We start from the raw sequence: 25,937 nt of genomic DNA on the forward strand, positions 1-25,937 counted from the left end.
TTATCAAAATTAGATGGCTACTTTTTTCTTTAGTGTCAAAACCCAGGTATGTCCCAGGCTCCGCAGCCCGAGCTCCCCTTCTGTCACTGTGTTTCACAGCACAGTTCATGTCTTTCCTTATTCCCCAGCACTTTAAACCTTTCTCTTCCATCTGTGTCTGAGGAGCTAAACTGAAAGCCGAGATGCCCATGAATTCTACTACCCCAGTTTGCCTATGTAACAGGTTCTAAGGGCTGCTGGTGCAGCTTCCCTGCCAGGAGTATTAATAGTGCCATTTCATTAGTTTGGGGATGGTATATGTGATACAGCTTCATCATCCCTGAATATGTGACACTGTTAAGGAAGGGGGAGGAGGTGGGTCTCACCTTCCTAAAATAGAGGCAAAGGGGATATATAAGTGGAGAGCCCTCAGAGGATTCTCACTATTTGACGTTTGACCAACCCTTGAACTAACAGCTCTTCCAGTGCGCTCCACTCTCACCAACGGTAAGTACCAAATGAGACATGGCTTATGGCTGCCCAATGCAGAAAAAGAAGGACGGATGGATATTCTAAGAAACTAACCAAAGAAAAATACAGAAATATTCCTGCAAGAAAACAGCAACGCAGAGAAGGGGGAGGGGGAAACAACCTGAAAGAGAAGGAAAATGAAAAACAGAGATTAAAAGGCACAAAGGAAAGAAGCACAAAAAAAAGGGAGTGCAGTTCTAATTCTGGCAGATGAAGGAACTAAAAATGGAATAAAAACAGCAAAAACATAAAATGTGGAGGACCACAAGGAGTTAAAGGAAAGTCATGACATGGTGCATGGGACTGGAGTGGGGGGTTGGGGGGGGTGAAGGGTGAGGGGAAGCCAAGACACTGATAAAATAGAAACAAGAAAGAAAAAGAGCAAGAGTGAGAAACTAAAGGGAAAAAGTAGAAATAAAATAAGACAAAACAAAAAGAGAGGTAGCAAAGTGAGAAAGAAAAATAAATCAAATTGGTAGAATAATCAGAAATGCAAAACAAACTTATATCCCACTTACCTCCACACAATTTTGTATTTAGAGCAATGTTCCCTACTGAATAGAGTTCTAAGAAATTCACAAGCTACATAATACTGAAGGTGCAAATATAACTGATTTACTCCTTCAGTTGGACTTCCCCTTTCCTCATTCCCTCCAGAGACTTCTGTAACTCTTAGGGGTAAATTTAGCAAAGTTTTGCTTCAATGCAATATTTGTCCTAGAACAAAAATGAAAAAATTCGAACATTTTCAATAGGGAAAACATCTCTAGTTTGTACGCTGGAATCAGACTTTGATTAATGTGCTCCCTTGGATTTTTGGGAGTAGAGGTGAACCAGATAGCAATGAAGGTACTATACAAGAAAAAGAATGGTTTCTTTGACTAAAGGGGGAAAGCAAAGAGGATAAGCTGCATCTCTCAGCACTCCTTAATTCGTTCCCTAACATCATAGAAATTCACTTATCTTTTTGCACACTTCTTGAGCTTCATTTCAAGGCTTGGTTTACATCGATCGGTTTCCAGGTGTACAAACTGCTTAAGATCATATCAGTTTACTGTTATGCTACTGGATGGCTAGGAAGGTGAAACTGTGGATCTCGTTATGGTTTAAACAGTACAATTTTGATGGCATAGTGATGGTGCTAATGTGTGTGGGGCGCACATGAGATCTTCTATTTTCCCAGAAAATTTCTCTATTCAGATGTGTTTCTTCTATGTTCTCCTATATGTGTTTCTCCAAAGCATGTGATCATTCCACTGCTACCTCCCAGATAACCCAGAGGTTGAATAGGCATTTTGTATGAAGCATCTGGTAATTTCATACATAAGAATGACCTATGAAAACTGAGTTTTAGTTTTAATCCACTTTCCAGTGGATGAATCACTAAAATCCAGCTTCTCAATTAATACCTGACAGTCTCAGAAGAGATGCCAAGGGCAGAATTAGGATAGAAACAGAACTTACCTTCTAAAACTACTTTGAGGTGTGTGGGAGTCTTGTACTGCTGCTCCGTTTCTTCTATACCTGTTCTGTGACTTACCCAAGAAATTACACAGCATGCATTGGACACATAGGAGAACACTGAAAGATGGTGAATTAAACCAAGCTTGAGACATGCAAGCAGTAATTCCCAATATCGAGGTTACCCACTTCGGTTCATTCACCTCTCATTCAGTCACCACACTCAACTCACAAATATAGTATTGAAGGAAGTTAAATATTTCCTAGATAAATAGCTCCTTTAAAACAGCCTTTATCATAACTATGAGTTCCTTCACCACTGCGTTTGTGAATTGGATGTAAAGTAATAAGAATTGGAACTTTGATGGTGATTATGATATTACTGATCTCACATTTTACACTTCTGCTAATTCAATCATATTTCTTAGTCACTGAATTACTGGTAGACTTCTTTCTCCAATAGTCAGCCTCGTAATTCCCACTTGCACTTTGCTCACTAGAAGATTGCAAATGAAGGGCCTGATTTTCAAAAGCACTTACACATTTAAAATTGGATTTTACACATGTAAATGCATTGTACCTGTGTAAGTGGGCTTTTGAAAATTGCTGCAATATATGCCATTGAATTGCGCAGAGAATTTATCCACTTAAGTGCACTTTATGCGAGTAAATGGTTTTTGAAAATTGCTACAATAGTTGTTACATTTATATGTGTAAATCCTTTCAAAATTACCCCCAAAGCTTTTCACCTATTGCATGACAGTAACTCTTGGCCTGGCTTGATGGGCAGCGCTGTAAGGGTGCTTCATGCCAGCTATGTCAGCATACTTTGCTTAAGTATATGATGCGCCTGTGTGGTCTTGGGTTACTCATGGGGCTGCCAGGAGAGACATTCTTGGAGTCTTGCTCTGTCAGCGAGTTGTTGTTGGGAAGAAACATTATCTGGCAGAACTGGGTAGCATTGCTGCCCACATTATAGGGAGATGCTCAGCACTGTATCTGAGATGGTTATAAATTCTAGAAAAGCAAGATATAGAGACAGAAAAAGAGGAAAGCAGAAAGAAAAAAAGTAGTAAAATAATAAGGAAAAAGAGAAAGAAAATCAGAAAGAAATAAAGGGAGAGAAAGAGGAAAAAGGGTAAAAAATCACAAAGAAACTAGAGAGTGTAAGAGACAAATAAAGACAAAGGAGGTTGCATGTCTCATTCAAAGCCAAAAAGTAACTGTAAATAAAGAGAATGTGGAAATGGAGCCTTTCAAGTTCTACATTTCCGTGTGACATAGGATCAAACTGTGAGACCATTTACAGAATGGAACCGCATCAAGGGGAGGGAGTTTGGTGGATGTGCACCCTACACTGACCTCATAAAGGGAGGGCGGCTCTAAAAAGCTAGTCACAAATGTGTCAAGTTAGTCTAATAGAGAGGTATCATGCATTGCACGTTTGAGGATTTGGTAGAAATCACTGATACTTCCTAGGATGAGAAAGATAAGTAAACCACCCCCAATGCCTCTTCTTCCACCATATCTCAATACTAACACAGAGCGGTCTCTTAGATCACCAAATAGGCCACCTTGCCCCTTTTAGAAGTGCGCCGACTGCCAAGCTGAGCCCCAAGGACACCTGAGGTGAAACCCTTGATTACTCCAGAGGCACTTAAGAGTTCCTGCTGGCATTATTTTAAAAGACCGCACTGTTCTGCAAGGAAAGGAGAAGGCTGGATCTATCAAAATTTGGGGGGATCTGCTGAAGGAAAAGGCGTTCAGCCCTCCAAGGTGCCGACACTATAGAATGAGAAGGGACTGAAGAATTGTGGGAAGCACATGACTAAAGAATGGCTGGTCACAAAGGGGGTCAAAACTAAAGCATCTATGTGGTCGCAAAAGCTGATGTGCAACATTTTTGTATACTTTTCATGGTAGTCTATAAAGTGTATCTCAACCTGCAAAAAAAAAAAGTAAAAAAGAAATGCTGCAAAGGTGCCAGATAGTATCAGGTTATGCAGCAACGAGGGTGGAAAATACAGGCAAATGTTCAAGCTTTCAGGGTCTCTGCAAATCAGCTTTGACTACAGTGAATATGTGAACCTGAAACAATGTCAAGATCTCCTCCAAAAGGAGGGACCAGGTTGATTTTAACACAAAGGACAAGTAACAGATGAGTCCCTCTTAGAACTGAGGAGAGATGCGGAATATAAGAAACAGTTTCTGGAAAGTCAGATAGTTGCAGTGTATAAATAATAAATGAAATGAAAATAAAAAAAGTGTTAAAGTGCTGACATTAGAGACAACCTTAGAACGAAGTGGAGATAAAGGACTGATATCAGGTTCTATTAAAGGCTAGTTAACAGAAGAGGGGAGGAAGGCTAGTTAACAGAAGGCTAGTTAACAGAAGGCTAGTTAACAGAAGAGGGGAGGAAGGCTAGTTAACAGAAGGCTAGTTAACAGAAGAGGGGAGGAAACAAAATGACTTCAGGCGGTCTAAGAACGCCAGAGAGAGAGGGGGCTCTGCATCCTCAGAAGGGTCTTAGTGCAGGTATGATTTGTCGAAAACCATATTTTCTTAACTGTGCTAGATGTTCCACTCCCACTTTGGTTCCTACTTCACTGCAGGTTTCTGCTGTACCGCAGTATCTAATTTATCATTTCTGCAGCACCCCCAGTCACTGACTTTCTAGTGTTCCCATTCCAAGTCAGTCCCAATAGGAGAGAGCAGACCAGAACTCTGCATGACCCGAACTCAGCATAACTCCCTGGTTTTAAAGGAATTCTCCTTGGTGCAGTACACTCGAGGTATATGTAGTGGATGGTGGCAGGCATAGGCACAGTGCCAAGGGCAGCTCTCTGGCTCAACTCCAGTCTTTTTTTTTTTTTTGACTGCATGCCATCTCTGCACATCACCCTGCAGTTCAGGCATATGAACAGGAATGATGAGGAAAGCACTTTTCATCTTTTATTTCTTTCCTCCTTATCCAGTTGCAAGATGTCCATGACCGACGTGCTCGCTGCTGCAGATATCACCAAAGCTTGTCAGGCTTTTCATGGTGAGTGATAATACAATTATTCCTGAAATTCAAAGGGGATGGGGAAACCACTAAAACTATTGGTGAAAGAAGATATCAGATGAATTGAATATCAGATGCAGGCTATAGCTAAACTCTGTGTGTGTGTGTGTGTACAATACATAAAAGCTCATCCTATAAAGTACTGAATCCTGCTGCTACAAAAACTCGTCTTAGAAAAGTGGAGGAAAAAAAATGCCTCATTAATTCTGAGACCTGCATTGCTAAAATGAACTGAAAACTCTATTGCAGAGCGTGAGACGGGGAAAGAGGAGGACAGGGGAAACATTATGCAATAGTGATAAGTACTGGAGACAATGTCTTTGGGTTGGATTTTTACACAAGATAGAATGTTGAGGTACTACTGGCATGTACTCAGTGATGTGACAGAGCACCCATCAGTCTCTAGGAAGGGATACCGAGTCTGCATATTCAGATGAAGTCAATGAAATAGAATTGAATGAGGGTACCACAAGGAATAAAAGCCAATATGTAGTACATGTTAATGTCTTGCACTAAGAAAGGTTGTCACATGCCAAGATTTATTACATGAATAAATATATTTAATAGCAGAGAGCTCTACCAATGTACATAGTCAAACTAAACGGGAACTCAGATTAAGCAAAATGGATACCTCCTCCACTGCCACTCCCTCTCGTCACTCAGCAATGCTAAATCTCTGGCTTCTTTTAAGGCACAGACTATGCTCAGGGATGGGTAAGAAAATTAAGTGCTTTACTATATTCTCCATTGCAGTTTTTTCCCCCATACACCTAGTCTTCTCCTCCTCCTCTTTTTTTTGTTAGTAATGTTTCTCATTACAAAGTAGGGAGTCCTTGGTCTCAGAAGTAGAGTTAGGGCACTTCATAGCAGGTCAGCTCTTCAGTATTTAGATAGCATAGGTAAGACTTAATCCTCTACATGCTTTCCCATATTCCCTTGCCTCCTTCCCGCTTCCTCCCCTGCACTTTTCTGTCTCTGTGCTCCATCCTCTTCTCTCATAGGTGGTCCATTTTAAGATAACTGGTTTTTAAGGCTCTCAGGATCACAGGTCAGGAGAATTTTCTAGTCCTGAACACAATAGGATGCCTTTTGTGCTGTACTCCTTCCCCGGCACCCTGAGCAGGGAGAAACATAATGATCATCGATTCCTAACTGCTGAGTAGAAAACTGGTTTAACCCCCTTTTCCTCCCTCTTTGAGGGCGTCATCTTTTTTGATACACTGACTTGTTAGATATAACCAATTTTTTCACTGGGTGCTGCACCGAAATTAGCACAAGTTTGGAACCTGCAACCATGCCAGTGCAAACATTTCAATTTTTCTTAGTATCCATTTGCTCACCCCATGTGAGTGTTCAGTCCATATTCAGCTCCCAAAATCAGGAAGTAAACTAATGAAAGAGTCAATGAATAAAATGCAGTATGGAGACTATGTTAAAAGGTGAGACTGTTTGTTCTAAGGAGAGTTTGATATTCATTAGGGTGCTACTGGATTCTGGCTGAGTGAGCAGAATCTGGAGAGAGAAAAAAATGCAAAAGCCCTCCTCTCTTTTCAGCTTCTTCTTTCCTCATCCAGAAAAGAATGACCTTGTAGGTAATTTGTTGCATTGCTACTTTTATTAACTTATGCATTTTTTATTTTATCTCAACTTGTATGTATTATTAACATAATTAAGTTTGGATTTTATTTTAGTTTTACTGTATGCCTTGATTTTAATTTATTTATATTTACTAATAATTTTTTTAACTTTCTGTTTTTACTTTATTTTATACTTTTGTAACTATGAGAAACGTTGTGATGGCTCCCCCGAACAACGGTATACAAAATCAATCAATAAATAAATAAATAATCTACAATAATTTTACCCAACGTGAAGTACAGTTTGCTAAGGGACACAGGGGGCATTGCTGGACAAGGGACCTTAGTGGCAGGGGAAGGGGCAAAATCCACACACCAAGACCTGTAACAGCACAGTAGGTAGGCACAAACAGGCAGACTGACCCTTATCTGCAATATTCTATGTTTCTAAATGAGGTTATTTCAACAGCGGAATATGAGCACAACATATACTCCATGTTTGAATTTAGCCATAATACTACTTTATACAAAAAAAAGTATGGGACCCAAAAAACAAATCAGAAGTCGATCAATAATGCTGGAAAGCAGAACAAATGGTAGTGATCGGTGTATCAAGGGATTCTTTATCGGTATTTATTCGTATTTGCCCAAATACCAATAATCCCTTGATACACCGATCACTACTGTTTGTTCTGCAAAAAAAGTATGCCATGGAAGTAGACAAGATCTTTGTTTCATACTTTCTATGAAAATTGGTTCTCTTTTATTCCATACAGTAAACAATATATCCAGTGCTCCTTGGCCTTCATATCCACATGAGTGGTCTCATTTGACTTTTCTGGAAATTAGAAGTGCTCAGGTTCCTTTGGCTTGCACAGCAAAAAGAAAGCAAATGAGATCATATTTGCTAGAAAACCGACTGTCCCACACCAAACTCCATTGAATGATGGCACTGCACTGCATATAATCCATGAATACCCTAGCACCATTGTAATCTACTGCAGTATAAATAAGTATGGTATTTAGGACTTTCTCTTTTTTTTATGGCAGCTCCTGATTCCTTTTGCTACAAGAAGTTCTTTGAGCTGTGTGGTCTGAAGAAGAAGAGCAAGACCGATGTACACAAAGTTTTCCACATTCTAGATCAGGATAACAGTGGATTCATTGAGGAGGAAGAATTACAGTAAGGAATGCCAATTTCAGAAATTGAATAGCGATAGCCCACAACCAGGGACACTAGAAACTTATAAAGAATTTTTTAAATTGCTGAGATTTTTCAGGTTTTGTGAAGCATAAACTTTAGTAATGACAAACTATTTTATAGCTTTGCAGTCTCTATCCTATAAACTCCTACCTTGTGTCCTGGAACACTGGAAATTAGTAGGAGCTTTTCATAGAGATTGCACAAAATTTCCACTGATTTTCATAAGTATGTATAATTTTTCTCTTCCATACTTTAAGAATGATACTCATTCAAAATACTCTTCAAGACAATTTCCCCAAAGAAGGAATACAAATTTAAATGTTTATTCAAAATGGGGTAGATTTTCAAAAAAACGCGAATAGGCGTACTTTTGCTGGCGCATCAGGCGCCAGCAAAAGTACGCTGGATTTTAGTAGATACGCGCGGAGCCGCGCGTATCCACTAAAATCCTGGATCGGCGCGCGCAAGGCTATGAATTCTGTATAGCCGGCGCGCGCCGAGCCGCGCAGCCTACCCCCGTTCCCTCCAAGGCCGCTCCGAAATCGGAGCGGCCTTGGAGGGAATCCTCTAACGCCCTCCCCTCACCTTCCTCTACCTAACCCACCCGCCCGGCCCTGTCTACACCCCCCCCCCCTTACCTTTCTCCGGGGATTTACGCCTCCCGGAGGGAGAAGTAAATCCCTGCGCGCCAGTGGGCGGCTAGTGCGTCGGGACGCGATCTGGGGGCGGGTCCGGAGGGCGCGGCCACGCCCCCGGGCCCGCCCCCGGAACGCTCCCGACAAGCCCCGAAAACGCCGCGCGGTTCGGGCCCGCCCCCGACACGCCCCCTCCGAAAACCCCGGGACTTACGCGAGTCCCGGGGCTCTGCGCGCGCCGGTAGGCCTATGTAAAATAGGCTTACCGGCGCGCAGGGCCCTGCTCGCCTAAATCCGCACGGATTTGGGCGGATTTAGGCGAGCAGGGCTCTTAAAATCTGCCCCAATATTTTTATTTACAAATTTTTTTTAATACCACCTATAGCAGAAAAACTGTTATAAGTGGTAAACAATAAAACAGATAGCTAATCCAATTTCATGTTATAAAAACATCAACACAGTAGACAAAAAGAAAATATAGGATACATGACTAACTGACAGAAGAAATAATCAAGGGAAGGCCAGATGAAATAAATGTGCTTCCAACTGTTTTCTGAAGAATTTGTAATCAGCACATTTTCTCTACTCCATGGGTAGCTCATTGCCCTGGCTCATTTCTATCTCTGTGACAGTGCATTGCACCGTAACTACGCAAGTTACTTGTCGAATATAATCAGAATAAAACCACCACCTTTAAAATAAATAATAGCAAGACTGAAGCCTTCAGAGGGATGTCAGATAAAAGGTTTGACTTTTGCCCTTTATATTTCTTCCCATTAGCTTATTAGCTCCACATTTGTGTCCTTTACCTTCCTGTCTAACAACCCTTGCTGCTGTTCTCTCTTTATTATTGAGAACATGAGACATGCCATACTAAGTCAGAGCAAAGGTCCATCAAGCCCATCATCCTGTCTCTAACAGTGGCCTATCCAAGTCCCATACAGTAGACCCATTTCTTATTGTTTTCTCCTAAAGATAAGCAGTGGCTTTCCCAAATTGTAAGAACATAAAATAAGTCATACTGGAACAGACTAAAGGTCCATCAAGCCCAGTATCTTGTTTCCAACAGTGGCCAATCCAGGTCACAAGTACCTGGCAGGATCCCAAATAGACAGATCTCATGCTGCTAATACGCAGGGATAAATAGTGGCTTTCCCCAAATCTACCTGGTTAATCAGCCTGGCTAATGATGGTTTATAGATTTTTCCTCCAGCAACTTGTTCAAACCCCTTTTATGCTAGTCACCTTGATCACATCGTTTGCCAGCAAATTCCCACAGCTTGATTGTGCATTGAGTGAAAAATTATTTTTCCATGTTAGTTTCATGGAGTGTTCCCTAGTCTTACTACTGTTTAGTAGGGTAACATCTACCCCCTCGAGCGCAGAGTCTAATTTTGAATGATCCAATTTTGTATTGATACATGCTGGAAGTCGTCACCCAGGACATTATGTTCCTTTTATTTTGTCTTCTCCTTCTGAACTGCGTCTTGGACGGCTGATTCTGGGGTGGAGGGGGGGGATGGGAGATATTGATTGCTTGTTCTTTGGTGATTATGATGCTAGGGGGCAGCAGTGTATGTATTCTGGCTTTGGTTGTTCATTTGCTGCAATCCAAAATAAAAATATATTTAACCATAATTGACCCGTCCCACTCCACACAGAGCTAAACCTCAAACACCACATAACACTAAAGGTTAAAGAAGGGTATGCTAAACTCATGATACTCAGAAAACTTAAGCCATTACTCTCGCTACCAAACTTTCGCACAGTGCTCCAATCACTGATATTTGCAAGCACCGATTACTGTAATGCTTTACTAGTTGGTTTACCCAACACTACGATAAGACCACTGCAAATATTACAAAACTCCGCAGCTAGAATTCTCACTGGAAAAAGTAGAAAAGATCACATCACAGATACACTGGCCGAACTACATTGGCTACCCATAGAGCAAAGAGTGAAGTTCAAAGCTCTCTGCACAATATATAAGCTAATCCATGATGAAAAAGCAGAATGGCTAAACACAGCACTCCGAGTACATGTTCCACATAGAAATTTAAGATCGGCAAACAAAGCCCTATTAACCATTCCCTCTGTGAAAACAGCAAGACTAACCTAGGTTAGGGAATGCGCACTGTCACTGGCAGGACCCATATTATGGAACACAATGCCCCTTGATCTAAGACTTCAGAGAAATCATAAATACACCTCAAAACATGGCTTTTCACACAAGCCTTTAAGAAAGAGAACGACGCAAGCAAATAAATATGGATAGCGGACTTAGAGCACCCAGCTTATAACTTCCAGAGTCTGCCTGGAAATTATTTCATCCCTCGTATAATTGTAGTCAAACCGATAGGTTGAATAACAATAAAACTTACAATCACCCATGGGAATTTCATCAATGAAAATTCCGTGTCATAAACCATAATTTACTTAATGTCGTATTGTTACCGAATAATAATGGCACCCTATATTTAAAGTATGATCTATATTTTCCGTGATCTATGTGCCCTATTGTAAACCGTTATGATGGTAAATAACTTAATGAAGGTATATAAAACCTTTTAAATAAATAAATAAATAAATAAATAAATAAAACACAAATGATTGTGTCAAATGTAGATAATAACAATGTCTCAGTACTAAAGCTCTTCCTGAATCTGTGTTGAAGGTCACAGATAGAACTGTCAATGCCAAAAATAAATTAATTAACCAAAGACAACCGATTCATTACTTTGGTTAGTGATGAAGGAGACAAGATTAGTCGATAGTTTGACTTGTCTGATGTGTCGGCTGAAAGCTTTTTTAACATAGGGGTTCATAGCAGCTTGCTTTAGAAGGGTGGTAATGTACCTGAAGCCATCAGGGGCCCCATTCAGAACTGTAGTGCTACCCTGGATGAACAAGCTGGAGGAAGTAGAAAAGGGTGGCAGACTTCTCCATTGTCAGAAAGGCCAAGCGGGAAAACAAAGAGATGGCAGAAAAAATAGGGCTAATGAATATGGTATTCTGAAAAATTATATCAGGTCACACAGCTATTTAGTCATCAAGTGCAGGTTGTGGGGATATCATGCCTATTCTAACTGACTTGCTTAAGCATAATTAAACATTCATGTACAAGTCCATGGTCCTGGATAGTCATGTGTTTCTTTGTCCTCCTACCCTTCCTGTACTGGATTGCAGTATACAGTGTTGTGAAGATCTATCAGTGCATGATACTTTAGGATGGAATACCATATTCATTACAGTGATGCGATGCACAGATGAGTTTGTGTATGAAGGGAATGGTCATCTTCATTGATGAGCTATGCCATTTGGGAAAGGATTGAGGGAAAGGAAAAACCTGCAAAGACTCTTTTCTTTTCACATGCCTGTGATCCTCCCCTAACTCTTACATAATATCATTTTCCTACTACTTAGAACAGAGATTTTTCCACCAAGGATGAAAGAATTCTGCGTTTTGTTCATTTTAGCTTTTTGCCTATTGATTCTTATGGAGTTGGTTTGCATAACTGCTTTTAAACAATATTCATATGAGATTCTATTAGTGAAAGAAGTGTGGGCAACCATTTTTTTGTTTATTGCCCATCGTTGTGGAAACCTGATCAGTGGGCTTTCTTCACCTCTTTCTAAATGTTTGAGAAATCAAGCAACTCCATTCATCAGAAGAGAGATAATGTGGGTCACATTGTTAAAGGTGATAGTGCATAACATAATATTAGAGCAGGAGGTGGTTCTAAAAAATTATGTGCAGAGGGTTTACTCAGATTTTATGAGATATGCAGGACTTCTAAGCCAATCTTTTTTTTTTAACTATAGAATTTTATTTTGCTCTTCAAAGTCAGTAAACAGCTTTCTGCTGTACATTTTTTTAAGTTCTAAATTTGAAGCTTGTGGAGTAGTCGCCTTGAAATATATATAAATAAATATTGAATACTTTCAATTCATGAATATTTGGACTGACTAATTTTCTGCTCTCATTTATTTCTGTGTGTAAATAATGTCCTAAACATGTAAACGCATACGGGCGGATTTTAAAAGCCCTGCTCGCGTAAATCCGCCCGGATTTACGCGAGCAGGGCCCTCGCGCGCCGGCGCGCCTATTTTGCATAGGCCGCCGACGTGCATAAGTCCCGGGGGTTTTTTTAGGGGGCGTGTTGGGGGCGGGGCCGAACAACACGGCGTTTTGCGGGTGGGACGCGGCATTTCTGGGGCGGGCCCGGGGGCGTGGTTTCGGCCCGGGGCGTTCCGGGGCGTGGCCGTGCCCTCCGGAACCGCCCCCGGGTCGGGTCTTGGCGTGCCAGCAACCCGCTGGCGCGCGTGGATATACGTCTCCCTCCGGGAGGCGTAAATCCGTGGATAAAGGTAGGGGGGGGTTTAGATAGGGCCGGGGGGGGGGTGGGTTAGGTAGGGGAAGGGAGGGGAAGGTGAGGGGAGGGCGAAAGAAAGTTCCCTCCGAGGCCGCTCCGATTTCGGAGCGGCCTTGGAGGGAACGGAGACAGGCTGCGCGCTCGGCGTGCACCGGCTGCCCAAAATCGGCAGCCTTGCACGCGCCGATCCAAGATTTTAGAAGATACGCGTGTATCTTATAAAATCCAGCGTACTTTTGTTTGCGCCTGGTGCGCGAACAAAAGTACGCGAACGCGCTTTTTTTAAAAATCTACCCCAATGTGTGGGACGTTCAACAGACATTCTTACTCATCGTCTTTACTATGATGGAGTCATACTACTTAAGTAATGTTGCCTTCATTGAATGCCTGGTGAAACAGCCAGGTTTTAACCATTTTTCTGAAAGTTGCCATATTTGATTCTAGTCATCAAGAGGAAGGAAGAATGTGGGAATCCAGGAGTGAGGCTTCTTTTTATGCGGGGAGGGGGTTCAAGTAGTGACTATGGACCACATAAGGCCTTGTGTTAGATTCTGTAGGTTAATCAAAAATCATAACTACACCTCAAGGAGGTCTACTTAATTTTTGTATTACTGGAATGTTAACATAATTAGGTTTCTAACACAATTTGTTAACCCTATTTTAATATTATTGGGATATTTTGCACGTGGAAGTTCACATTAACTTTGTGTTAATATTATTGCAGACTAACACAAATGTGCGTTAAAAGTAACACAATGGTGACGTGAGTTAAACCAGCATTAACCCACTTTAGGTACATTGATTCCCATAAGTCAGCTGTTTTTAAAGAGGCCACTGTGATAGTGCTCGCACAGACTTTTGTCTTTTATTTTAGACTGTTACATTTAAAAAATATATATATTTGGGCAAAGCTATGGCTTTTACTTTTTCAAAGGACTCCTCAATCATGTGTGTAGGGAAATAGGAGGTACATAACAGAGTGGTTTCACAAACAAGGTGCATTTTGATATTAGTATACCGATTAAAGTTACATTGTATTAAATACAAAATTAACTTCTCATTCAGAGTTAATGTTGGAAAATAAGCATAGTGAGTGATGGCATGTGTTGAATGGCATAACCTTCCTCTTTCTTTCTCCTTTCTTCTATAGGAAGGTGATGCAGGGCTTTGAACCTCACAGCAGAGTTCTCTCTGTCAAGGAAACCAAGGATTTTATGGCTGCTGGAGATAAGGATGGGGATGGAAAAATTAGTGTTGATGGTACGTGGCCTCGTGTAATTAAGACTGGAGCAATCACATTCATTTGGGAGCCTATATCCTGTGTCATGGGCACAGTAGGAAACCAAGATCTGGCTCCATGGCTAATACTGCTGTGTGGGCTTATAGGCATGTCAGAGAAGGGATAAATTTAGGTCTTGGGAAGGAAGCAGGAGTGCTGCTAGAGTAGCAAATCCCTATTGTCCATATGAGTAGCCCTGAAAGGCTGGAGGAGACTTAACACCCACACCTAAGCCCTCAAAGCAAGTGGATTTGCAAAGAAAAGAAAATGGTAATAACATTTAAAAAGAGACATCTGTTACAAGAGGTGATGGGTGAGAGAGAACTAGGTAATAATTTGCTCATAAACACATTCATGCTTTAATCATAACAGATATCAAATTGGGCATTCCAGGTCAATAAAATCTCTCAGATTTGCCTCACTGTTCCCTTACAATACAAATGAATGAGAGAACTTCTCTTTAAAAAACATGGTCTTATAATATACATAGATAGAGGGTAAGTGCAATCAGTAGAGTTACCTAGTGGAATGCCCTCCATAATTTTAGATCAGTACATACTAACATCTAGTTGGGAATGCCAAATACCAAAATTCCATCAGTACTGTACAGCAGGGATCACTTTCAGAACTCAGTGCCTGTTGCTGTATACAGGGAAGGTAACTTTCAAATCAGCGCGCAGCCACCCATACAGATGCGTATGGGCTTGCGAGCAAACATACACTGGAATTTTAAATCATGCACACATTTCCGCGTATATCATTTAAAGTATGCCTACTGTGCATATGTATACTCATAATTTTAAGTGATTGCTTAAGCAAACATATTTTGCAATCTTCTGGAGCCCATATGCACACACATTATCACAACTGGCAGGAATTAACACCCTTGACATCCTTGATAAGCTTATCATGCTTATTTTACTGTTGTAATTTATAAATGATGCCCTGGTTTAGGATTAGCAAATAAAATGAACAAGGCAGTCCAATATGTCAGAAGGAAAAATGAAAATGTAATCCATATCTGATTTGACATTTTTGTTCTAAGCATAATCTTTGTGTTTTAGAGCAGTGGTCCCCAACCCTGTCCTGGGGGCCCACCAGCCAGTCAGGTTTTCAGGGTATCTGCAATGAATATGCATGAGAGAAAATTTGCATGCAGTGCCTCCATAACATGCAAATTTTCTCTCATGCATATTCATTGTGGATACCCTGAAAACCCAACTGGCTGGTGGGCCCCCAGGACAGGGTTGGGGACCACTGTTTTAGAGTACCATATAAAAGTCAAAATTAATTTGCTGTAAACAAATTGTCAAGGAAAAAATGTCATTGGTAAGAATCATAAAATTATCGCCAAGCTTTCTGTGCTCCCATATGTCTATGTGAGATAGGGATGCACATGGAAACAATTTTTGTTCTGCACATCATTTCGGTTCATTTGGCTCAGGTTCAGAATTTTCATTTGTTTATTTTGCTCATTTGTTTTCCATCAAAGTCAATAGGGGATGCAATACATCCTGTTGTGGACTCTAACACTAGAGTTTTCTACCAGTTTTAATGAATCTTGCAGGCAGGCATAAATAGCAGAGGAAAGGATACTTCAAGACATCAAGAGTGGAACAAAATGTCAAAAGAATTGCCAAGAACATAAACACCTCAAGGCACCATGACAGGGGCAAAGCAATACCAATAGTAGCAGGAATATACCGAAGCCCCAAAAGAAGGCCAAATATACTAACAAACAGTGACATGAGAGAGAGAGGCATGATAGGAGGAATAAGTTGAGCAGCAGTGGAAAATGGCAACAATATAACAAGGTGCTGAGAGCAAAAGCTGTGGGCACTGGTTCACTGTAGCTGTACACTTAATCTTCCTGCCACTCACATGGAAATTCAGAGAAACCCAGGAAAAGAAGATTTATTTTAATGAAGACCAGCTTTTCCACCAACTCTGGTGCCATCTGTGAGGAATGTGGACTTGTGATGTCCCCTGCCATTGAGAATACCCATTCACTAGGCACATTGGTTGGTGGGTACAAAAGGAAATGCTGGGCAACCTTGTCCAGGTCGGATGACACAATGGCCTTGTGTGCTCAGTATGCTAATGAGTCTGTGGCCCTGTTCTTGATGGGCTCTGCGACATACTATGTGACTGAAATTTGTGCAAGGGGAAGATGCTGATCTCTGTTGACAACTGTTGTAGCTCTGCCATGTATCTGGAGAGCCCATTCTGCAGTGACCATTGAAGGGTGATGGAAAAACATAGGACAGGGTGTGGTCACTGACAGGGTGCTGCTCATGCTGACGGTACTCTGTGGGGTATAGTTAGAAGGAGCCCATGAGCAGCAACACCTGTTGTTTCAGTCCCTGTTACTCCAAGAAGGTGTTGCTCCACTAACCTTTGCAGAGTTAAATAAGTAGAATTCCATCTGGGGCCTACATCCTGAATAAGCTAGTGCAGAAGCCTCCCCACTACCTTCTGCTTCTCACCTAGTTGTCCACTCTTCATGCTCTGGTGAAAAAGCCCTACTATTTTCCCAATTCTGCATTTTACTTCCTTCAGAACTAAGCAACTGCATTTCTTGGCCTCCGGCCTCAGGGCATCCCTTACTGCCAGGTGCAGCAGATGTGCAAAGCATTGGATCTACTGATAGACCCCATCTTTCACTGCCCTTTTCATGATTCTGCTACCATCTGGCCTAGTTGCCAGCTCTGTTATCCTCTTTATTTCTGCTAAGACATGGACCAAGGTATGGCTCAGCTTCATCATTTGGATGTGCAGCACAGCTCACCTGTAGCCTGTTGGTCCATCCCCACTAGAGTTACTACCTGCTTGTCTCATCCAGCTGCCACAGGGTTCTGTCAGAGAGAGATAGGCATGAGTAGCATTCTAGTTGGTCCAGATGTTGCTAGTATAATGAATCGTACTCCCCTGCACCTTGGCCAGCTGTGCTTACATCTGAATATAGAACTCAATGTGCAGGATAGGGATTGCCTGCCTACTAGATGTTGTCCTGGACAGCACTTTGTAACTGGAGGATAAAAGGTGCAGCAGCCACTTAAATCCCATGTTCTCTAGCACCTGAAGGGGCTGGTCATCCAGAGATCATTTCTCTGATACACTGTGTCACCACTTACTATATGGCCTGTCTCTTATCCTGGGACAGTGATATAGAACACCACCCCATCTGCTCCAAGATGGCTTGCTACTGACATGGTGGTGGGGGCTGCTGGCCTACCATCTCATTGGGGGAAGGAGAGGGGATCAACTTGGGAGGCAGACTATGACTTTCCTGATCCTGCTGCTTCGAGTGGAATACAGGGTCTCCAGACTAGTATCGGCGGCCTACCATGAAAAAACGCTAACAGGTGTTGCTTTTGCAAATGATGCAGCATACAACTGTTTCAAAGATGCTTGTGTTGGTCCTAAAATCCTGTGGAGGAACAGCATTTCCTCTTCCTCTCTCATTGCCATTTCTGCCCTCTGATGCCAGTGGCATGATGGAATTTGAAACGGATCATTAGTAGCTAGGGGATTAGTAGTGTTACAATGTATACCCAGTTGTAGTGTGGATACACACAGACCACAGTCACTTTTGTTGGAAACAAAATATAGACTTTTGTCTGATTACTGGCTATATGCAGATATACACAAGTAACTGACACTTGCAAAAGAGTTCCACACAGTACACACACATCTTTACACACACAGAAAGACAGAGAGAACAAAGGCTGCTGTGCCTGCCTGTCAGAATTACTACTGTATACTACTGCTCACAATGCAATACAGATCTCTCTCTACTATGTGCTGCAGGCACATTGTGTCAGCATCTGCAGTGCTCGTAACGTCTTTCTCCTATCTAAATCTTTTTATAAGCTTTTTCTTTCACTTTGGCAAAGAGATTCAGAACCTCTCTCCTCTCTGTCTGAAATCCAACAGAAAAATAACTGTAAACTATATACTGACTGCTCAAAGTTAAGATTTCCTTTCAGTTTCAGGCTTAAAATAAATGAGAAAGTCATGCTGGGATAGACTGGTTGAAAAAGTGCTTCACCTTAATTGGTTCTGCACTTTCCTGGTCTTTTCCTAGCTCTGCTCAGTCTGGCTTGAAAAGAAAAAACATGCACGTTTGCTTGCCCCATAGACATTTATGGATATGAAAACAAATGAAACAAAAATGTGTGGATATTTTTGAGGGCATTATCCATTTGTGCACCAACCACACCAAAAATGGAAACATTTGTTTTGTTTTACCTATTAGTTTCAAATGAATGCACATCCCTAATATGAAATACCCACTGCATTGATAAACATTTATAAGAGATCTTCACAATAGAAACAGCAGAAAAAGACCATATGGCCTATCCAGTCTGCCCATCTAAATGACACATGAAACTAGAGGGCTTCATTTATCCAGGATTTTTTTTTTTTTTTTTGCTAGAGCCAAGAGACCAGGAGACATGCCTTCAGATTTTAATATTTAAAAATTACAACAGTGGAAGGGGGGGGGGGAAGCTGCTTAAGAATGTAGATGTATAGTTGTAAATGCAAAATAATCGGTGTCTTATCTTACCTTTCCATTTCTTTTCTCTCCAATCATTTCTGGCAGAATTTACAAACCTGGTGACCGCATCATAAAAAGTTCTAACCAACCTGGACCCTCTAAACCTCCTTCCTCACCTGATGTCGTCTTATTCCGGCCACCTCCTGCTGAGCTATTTGGTTTCTGTCCTATTTATTTCTCTTCTTTTTTACTCCACCTCTGATATCCACAGCCCTGGAATTCCGTGCTGGAAGATATGTAAAGTCAAACAATAAAGGTCAAATCAAACTGGGCTCTGATTGTCTGACAGTCTATCACATCCTTGAATCCTTGGTTTCATTTTGTTACAGAGGGGCTTTCTCCCTGCCCCGCCCACTTTTCTTTCTTTTCCGAGGTGGGAGCTCTCGCAAAATGAAAATTGTGACTTGGGGGCTATAAATACAGGTAGGGACTATTGATTTATCACTGAGGGATAAAGGATTCTTCTCAAAATAAACTGGAGAGTCCATCTCCAGAAACAATAAATTCAGTTTCTTAATAGGTTAAAATAAAGATGTCAGCAATAAAGGATTAATTTATCTATAGAGTAAGTGGAAGTTCTCTGTAATCAATTTCCCTATATACAACAATTTTAGAGGTAAAGGAAGAGGTAGCTCCATTGGTACAATCATTAGACACTCAGTTCTCATAACTATCTGCTAGTAGGAGTTTCATAAGCTATAGAGCCCATCTCCAAAAATATTAAATGGCTCTTGAGAATAAAGGACTCATCAATCCACAAAATAAATACTTGCAACAACATTCTCCACCTCTGCCCTCCGTGTCTATTTATCACAGATTGACAGAGACCGAAAGACACTAATGCCTGCTAGGGCTGAGAGTTTTAAAGAGATCTGAGAAGATATGCATGAGTTTCCTTCTTGATCACCACTGGTTGTCAGGACACAGTCCTGCTTTTTTCAGTATCCACATCATGGGTATGATGTACGTAGGGACAGATAGACCCATTCCACTTTTTTTTAGGAAGAATAATGAGAGCAGTACTGAAATTAGAGCTGGATTAATGAGAAAATCAGAAATAACTTGTTTGATAGTAAAGGATGGATGAAAAGTTAATGTGAGTGAATGTGCCATGGGGTAACTTTGTCTCAGGAGGTGTTGACCTCTTGTGGTAGAAGGATGAAATTTCACCACAGATTGAGGCCATTTAACTGATTAGCGTATGTGCAGTTTCCTGGGTTTTGTAGGATTATAAAAATTACACACTCGGTAACAAAGAACATGTTTCAAGTATACAGGGTTTCAATTTACTCAGGTTAGACTCTCTAACTTCTAAAGAATATATAACAAGAAGGGGGAAAGTAACTGAGTTCCAAAAACACTTGTCTTATTAGAAGTTATCATCTGATTGCTATGGGGATGGGGATAGTTCTGTGGCAAGGCACAGGGAAATTCATGTTTGGATCTCCTGTCCATTAGAGCTGTACAGGTCTCAGCATAATGCGGAGGGTGATGTGCTCAGGCTTGGATGGGGAGGGGGGGGGGGTGGAGAGATGGCTGCTGCTTCTGTGGCAGCCTTTGCTATCTAACAAGCAAGTGTGCCTTGAGCCACTCACATATTCTGTCTGATTGGGGAGAAGGAGAAAAAAAGAGGGAGTAAGGTAACCAACTTTTTTACAAACCATAACTGGACACCCAGCAGGGGGTGGGGATAGTGCATGGGTGTCCCCTCTGAGCCCGAGGGAGGGTGTGTTCTATAAAAATGAGCTATACATGTGACTAGAATGGAAAACAAATTTAAAAACTGGTTATTACCTGATGATGGGGGAACCTTTACCCATGGGATGCCCCTTGGTGGTACCCTGGGAGCTAGTGCATGGGGCTGGAGTGAGGCACATGGTTGTTGATAAAAACAAGGCTGTCAAGGTCAAAGTGAGAAGAAGGTAATGGCTGCAAGTGCAGGGCTGCCTTGACATTGGAAGGAGCTTTGTTGTCATTTTTCCCCTTATTTATTTATTTAAGAGTAAACAATTTTTTATTGAGCTTGATCCAAGAAAATTATACAACCAAAGGGGCCTGGACACTTGAACCCCACTGGCACATTTCAAGAAGATAAATCTGTAAACCAGCTCATTAACAATTTTGGTCCCCCCTATCCCACAGACTGCTGTACCATACCCCCACCCCTTTTTCCCCCTTCACCTTCACCTCCTCCCCCTCTTTCCCCTACCTCCCATTCCTCCCCTCCCACCCCACTAGTTGTGGACTCATATAATGAATGTACTGAAAAACTGCTGAACTGCCCAAAGATCAAACAGGTGTATACATCGAAGAGCAGGGTAGCTGCAACACAAGTCACCCCATCTACCGGCCCGGGAGCAGTCAACATTAGTCATTGAGAATGAGATTTCTGACTCAATGAGGTAAAGATTGTATATATACATCCCAAAGTTTTAAGAATTAGTGACGGTGCCGAGGTGTCAATCTGGATGCTAAATTTTCCATCTGCAGTAACTTATGGAAGGCATTTCTCCACATCCAGTATGAGGGCGCATCCATAGATCTCCAGTGCAGCAAATAGGGATGTGCAGAAGGAAAAAATTTGTTTTGATTTGTTTTTTGTTTCGCCGGGACCCAAATTCGTTGCATTAGTTTCATAGGGGGGGAAACCAATTTGTTGATTAGTTTTATTCATTTTCCGTTTTCCCATTAAAGTCAATGGGGGAAGTATTTGCAGCCTATTTTTGGTTGCAGAATTGGGGTTTTCTTATCAATTCTGATGAAACTTCTGGGGAGCAATCATCAGAATGAGAAAAGAGCTCCAAGGTACTTAGACTGTGGCAAAGTGGCATCAAAGTGGCATGAATAGCCTAAGGCACTGTAAAGGGGCAAAGGAGTACCAGGAGTGGCAAGAGTGCTTTAACAGAGGTGCAAAGCAGCAGTGAGAGTGTCAAAAACACACCACAGCTTCAAAAGAGAGCACCGATAACAGTTGCATGAACCCTTGAAGGCAGAATGACAGGCAAAGTGGCAAGACAAGTGGCATCAACATCCTACAGCACAATGAAAGGGGAACATAGCAAGCAGAAAGAGTATCAGAAAAAACCACAAGGCGCCAATAAAGGTACAAAGCAGCAGAAAGACTAGCACCAACACACTGAGGAACCATGATAGTGGCAAGAACACCACAAGTAGTAGAGGGAGTCATCTGGTGTATGGCAGCAAGGCAGAGTGGCAGAAAGTTGATAGGGGCAAGACAGGCTGGCAGAGTGGAGGTAGTGTGGTCCCCGTGGTTTTTATAGGGGCAAGACAGGCTGGCAGAGCTGAGGTAGTCAGGTCCCTGTGGTTTTGATAGGGGCAAGACAGGTTGGCTCCAGGGAGAGTTCCCTTTCCTTTGTGCAGGAAAGGGCTCCCTAGAATGGGTTCGCCCCTAGAGTGGGGTGTTTCCGTTGGTGTCTAGTGAGCTCTCGCTGGTCTTTTAAAATCTGGTGGACAAAGCAGATATACAAACGATAATTTTGAAGGCCGAGGCGGAGGAGGTTTCCATGTGAACAGCAGTTCAACATGGGTCAGCGGGTGTTAAAGATAGGCTGGCTACACCTGTGGAGAGTTCCCTTTCCTTTGTGCAGGAAAGGGCTCCCTAGATTGGGTTGTTGGCCCCTAGAATGGAGCATGAGCATTCAAAGCATGGCGAGTCGACGTGGAGGAGGTTTCCATGTGAACAGCAGTTCAACATGGATCAGTGGGCATTAAGAGATAGGCTGGCTACACCCGGGGAGAGTTCCCTTTCCTTTGCGCAGGAAAGGGCTCCCTAGAATGGGTTGTTGGCCCCTAGAGTGGAGCACGAGCCTTCAAAGCATGGCGAGTCGATGTGGAGGAGGTTTCCATGTGAAATGAAAATTGGTTCTTACCTGCTAATTTTTGTTTCTGTAATACCACAGATCAGTCCAGAAAAGTGGGTTGTGTATCCCTACCAGCAGGTCGAGTCAGAGAACAATTAGAACTTTAGGCACTGCTACATAACGAGAGTGCCATCTGCAGTCACTCAATATTGACCTGTACCCAAGCCCATGCTAACAGAACTAAATAACGAAGGGTAGCACCCAACCAAATTTCCGGACTACCACTTCGCCGCTGGCAAAAACCAGACCGAACAACTGCTAAAAACTGCTCCATGAATCATGTCTGCAAAAAAGGAGCTTCAACAATAAAAAACTTAAGCAGGTACTGACCAAGACAGTCTTTCGGTATCTGAAGAAAGGGGTGGGCCTCTGGACTGATCTGTGGTATTTTAGGAAAGAAAATTAGCAGGTAAGAACCAATTTTCATTTCCTAAACATATCCAGATCAGTCCAGAAAAGTGGGATGTACCCAAGCACCCTACACTGGGCGGGAACCCGAAAGACCCGCATGAAGCACACTCTCCCCGAAGGATGGTTCATCAGAAGTCTTAACGTCCAATTGGTAATGTTTCACAAAAGTGTGAGTAGACGACCACACTGCCGCCCTACAGATCTCCTGAGGCGACAGTAACTGACACTCTGCCCAGGAGGTAGCCTGAGCCCTAGTGGAATGAGCTCTGAGACCCAAAGGCTCCTGACACCCTCGGGCTATGAATGCCACGCAAATGGCTTCCTTAATCCACTGAGATATGGTCGCCTTTGACGCTTTGTCCCCGTTCTTTGGGCCACCAAAGAAAACAAACAAATGATCGGAACGTCTGAAATCATTGGTAACCTCCAGATAACACAATAAGGCGCGCCGCACATCCAAAAGATGAAGGTCTCTGTTCTGAGAAGACTCCCGGGACCAGTTAGGGAACCCCAGAAGCTCCATAGTTTGATTGACGTGAAAGGCTGAAACCACCTTCGGGACAAAGGACGGAACCATACGTAACGATACCAGATCGTCGTAAATCCAAAGAAAAGGATCCCGACAAGACAGCGCCTGCAACTCTGAGAGCCGATGGGCTGAGCAAATGGCCACCAAAAACACCGTTTTCAAAGTCAGATCTTTCAGGGAAACTCCACGAAGAGGCTCGAAAGGAGCGCCACATAGAACTCGCAGGACTAAATTCAAACTCCAATCCGGACACACCGAACGGATGGGAGGGCTCAAATGTTTGACCCCGTTAAGAAACCGAGCAATATCCGGATGCGCTGCCAGCGAACAGCCGTCAAAGCTTCCCTGCAAGGCACCTACAGCTGCAACTTGTACACGAAGGGAATTGAACACCAAGCTGTTAGTGAGGCCCTGTTGCAGAAAGTCAAGCACCCAAGGAACATGCACCGCTAAAGGGTCGCAGGAACGCTGATGCCACCACGTCTCAAAAAGCTTCCAAAATCTCATATAGGCCATAGAGGTGGCTGGACGTCTCACCTGTAGGAGGGTGGAAATGACTTGTTCTGAATAACCCATCAAGCGTAAACGTCGCCTCTCAAAGCCAAGCCCCGAGAGAGAAGCGATCCTCCCAATCCGAAAATATGGGCCCCTGACGGAGCAGATGCGTTAGATGAGCCAGCTGAAGTGGACCCTCTAGAGCCAAGCGTACCAGATCCGCAAACCATGGACAACGTGGTCACTCCGGCGCCACCAGAATCCCCCTTCCCGGGTGCCGCTCTATGCGACGGAGAAGCCGACCTATGAGGGGCCAGGGCGGGAAGGCATACAGAAGAATCCCCGTGGGCCAAGGACACATGAGAGCATCTATGCCCACCGAACCCTGTTCTCGGCAACGGCTGAAAAAACAGACTGTTTTTGCGTTCGCCTGCGTTGCCATCAGATCCAGCTGAGGAGTTCCCCATCTGGCGCAAATGAGATTCCACGCCTCGAGAAATACCGTATTTTTCGCTCCATAAGACGCACCTGACCATAAGACGCACCTAGGATTCAGAGGGGGAAAATAAAAAAAAAAAAATTTAGTGCTAAACCAGCTCTGTCCCCGGGCATCTGTGCGTCTTATGGAGCAAATTAGGGGAGTGCATAACTTTTTTTTTTCTCCCCATTTTGTTTTCGGGTCTGGGGAGGGCCATTTTGGTTCACTCCCCAGATCAGAAAACTTTTCTTTCTCTGGAAGCCCCCCCCCAAAAAAATACCCCATCCCAAACCTTTAAATTAAATTAACAACCCCCACTCTCCTGACCCCCCTCCAAGACCTGCCAAATTAATTTACTACAACCCTCCACCCTCCTGACCCCCCCAAGACCTGCCAAAAGTCCCTGGTGGTCCAGCGGGGGTCCAGGAGCGATCTCCAAGGCTTGGGCCGTCGGCTGCCAGTAATCAAAATGGCGCCACGGCCCTTTGCCCTTACTATGTCACTGGGGCCGACCAATGGCAGCGGTAGCCCCTGTGACATAGTAAGGGCAAAGGGCCGTCGGCGCCATTTTGATTACTGGCAGCCGACGGCCCAAGCCCAGGAGATCACTCCCGGACCGCTCCTGGACCCCCGCTGGACCACCAGGGACTTTTGGCAGGTCTTTGGGGGGTCAGGAGGGTGGGGGGTTGTAGTAAATTAAGTTGGCAGGTCTTGGGGAAGTCAGGAGGGTGGGGGGGTTTTGTTAGATTTTTAGTTTTTTTTTTATATTCGCTCCATAAGACGCACATAAATTTTCCCCCCACTTTTGGGGGGAAAAAAGTGTGTCTTATGGAGCGAAAAATACGGTAGTTCCCATTCTCCTGGGTGTAGTTGCTGACGGCTGAGATAATCAGCTTGCACATTCTCTACTCCCGCGACATGGGATGCGGCAATGCCCTTGAGATGGTGCTCCACCCAGGTGAACAGAAGACGTGCCTCCAGTGCTATGGCGGGACTTCGAGTCCCACCTTGCCGGTTAATGTACGCCACCATTGTCGCATTGTCCGAGAAGACTCGCACCATTCTTCCCTGGATCCAGGGAAGAAACGCCTGCAGGGCCAGACGTACAGCCCTGGTCTTGAGCCGGTTTATGTACCAGGATTTTTCCATCGCCGACCAGAGCCCTTGGGCAGACCTGTCTGCACATACCGCCCCCCAACCTGAGAGGCTGGGCATCAGTGGGGATTATCAGCCAATTCAGTGTCCAAATCCACCCCCCGTTCCAGATTGTCCAGTGACAGCCACCATGACAGACTGGCTCTGGATTCCGGAAGTTGAGGCATTGGTAGATGGAATTGCTCTGACACTGGGCTACAACGAGACAAAAGCGCACGCTGTAAAGGTCTTAAGTGAGCGAACGCCCAAGGAACCAAGACAAGGTTGAAGCCATGGAGCCCAGGACCTGAAGATGATGCCACTCTGTAGGATTGTTCCTTCGA

At 43.1% G+C, this 25,937-nt stretch overlaps 1 protein-coding gene across 1 annotated transcript; it reads left to right on the forward strand.

Moving 5' to 3' along the window:
• Window positions 1–335: 335 nt before the first annotated feature.
• Window positions 336–18,937, forward strand: PVALB (parvalbumin). Its single transcript, XM_029590083.1, has 5 exons — window positions 336–486; window positions 4,948–5,015; window positions 7,664–7,796; window positions 13,976–14,085; window positions 18,711–18,937. Exons 2-5 carry the CDS (start codon window positions 4,955–4,957, stop codon window positions 18,737–18,739), a joined length of 333 nt encoding a protein of 110 aa, XP_029445943.1. The 5' UTR covers window positions 336–486; window positions 4,948–4,954; the 3' UTR covers window positions 18,740–18,937.
• Window positions 18,938–25,937: the final 7,000 nt, after the last annotated feature.

Source organism: Rhinatrema bivittatum, chromosome 2 (genome assembly GCF_901001135.1).
Source record: "Rhinatrema bivittatum chromosome 2, aRhiBiv1.1, whole genome shotgun sequence".
In the NCBI taxonomy this organism is placed as follows: Eukaryota; Metazoa; Chordata; class Amphibia; order Gymnophiona; family Rhinatrematidae; genus Rhinatrema; species Rhinatrema bivittatum.

Bases quoted from the DNA above. Each gene is read 5' to 3' on its own strand.
- PVALB (XM_029590083.1), top strand. From the start codon at position 4,955: ATGTCCATGACCGACGTGCTCGCTGCTGCAGATATCACCAAAGCTTGT. The intron at 7,797-13,975 runs GTAAGGAATGCC...TTTCTTCTATAG, and splicing joins ATTGAGGAGGAAGAATTACA to GAAGGTGATGCAGGGCTTTG. The intron at 14,086-18,710 runs GTACGTGGCCTC...CATTTCTGGCAG, and splicing joins TGGAAAAATTAGTGTTGATG to AATTTACAAACCTGGTGACC.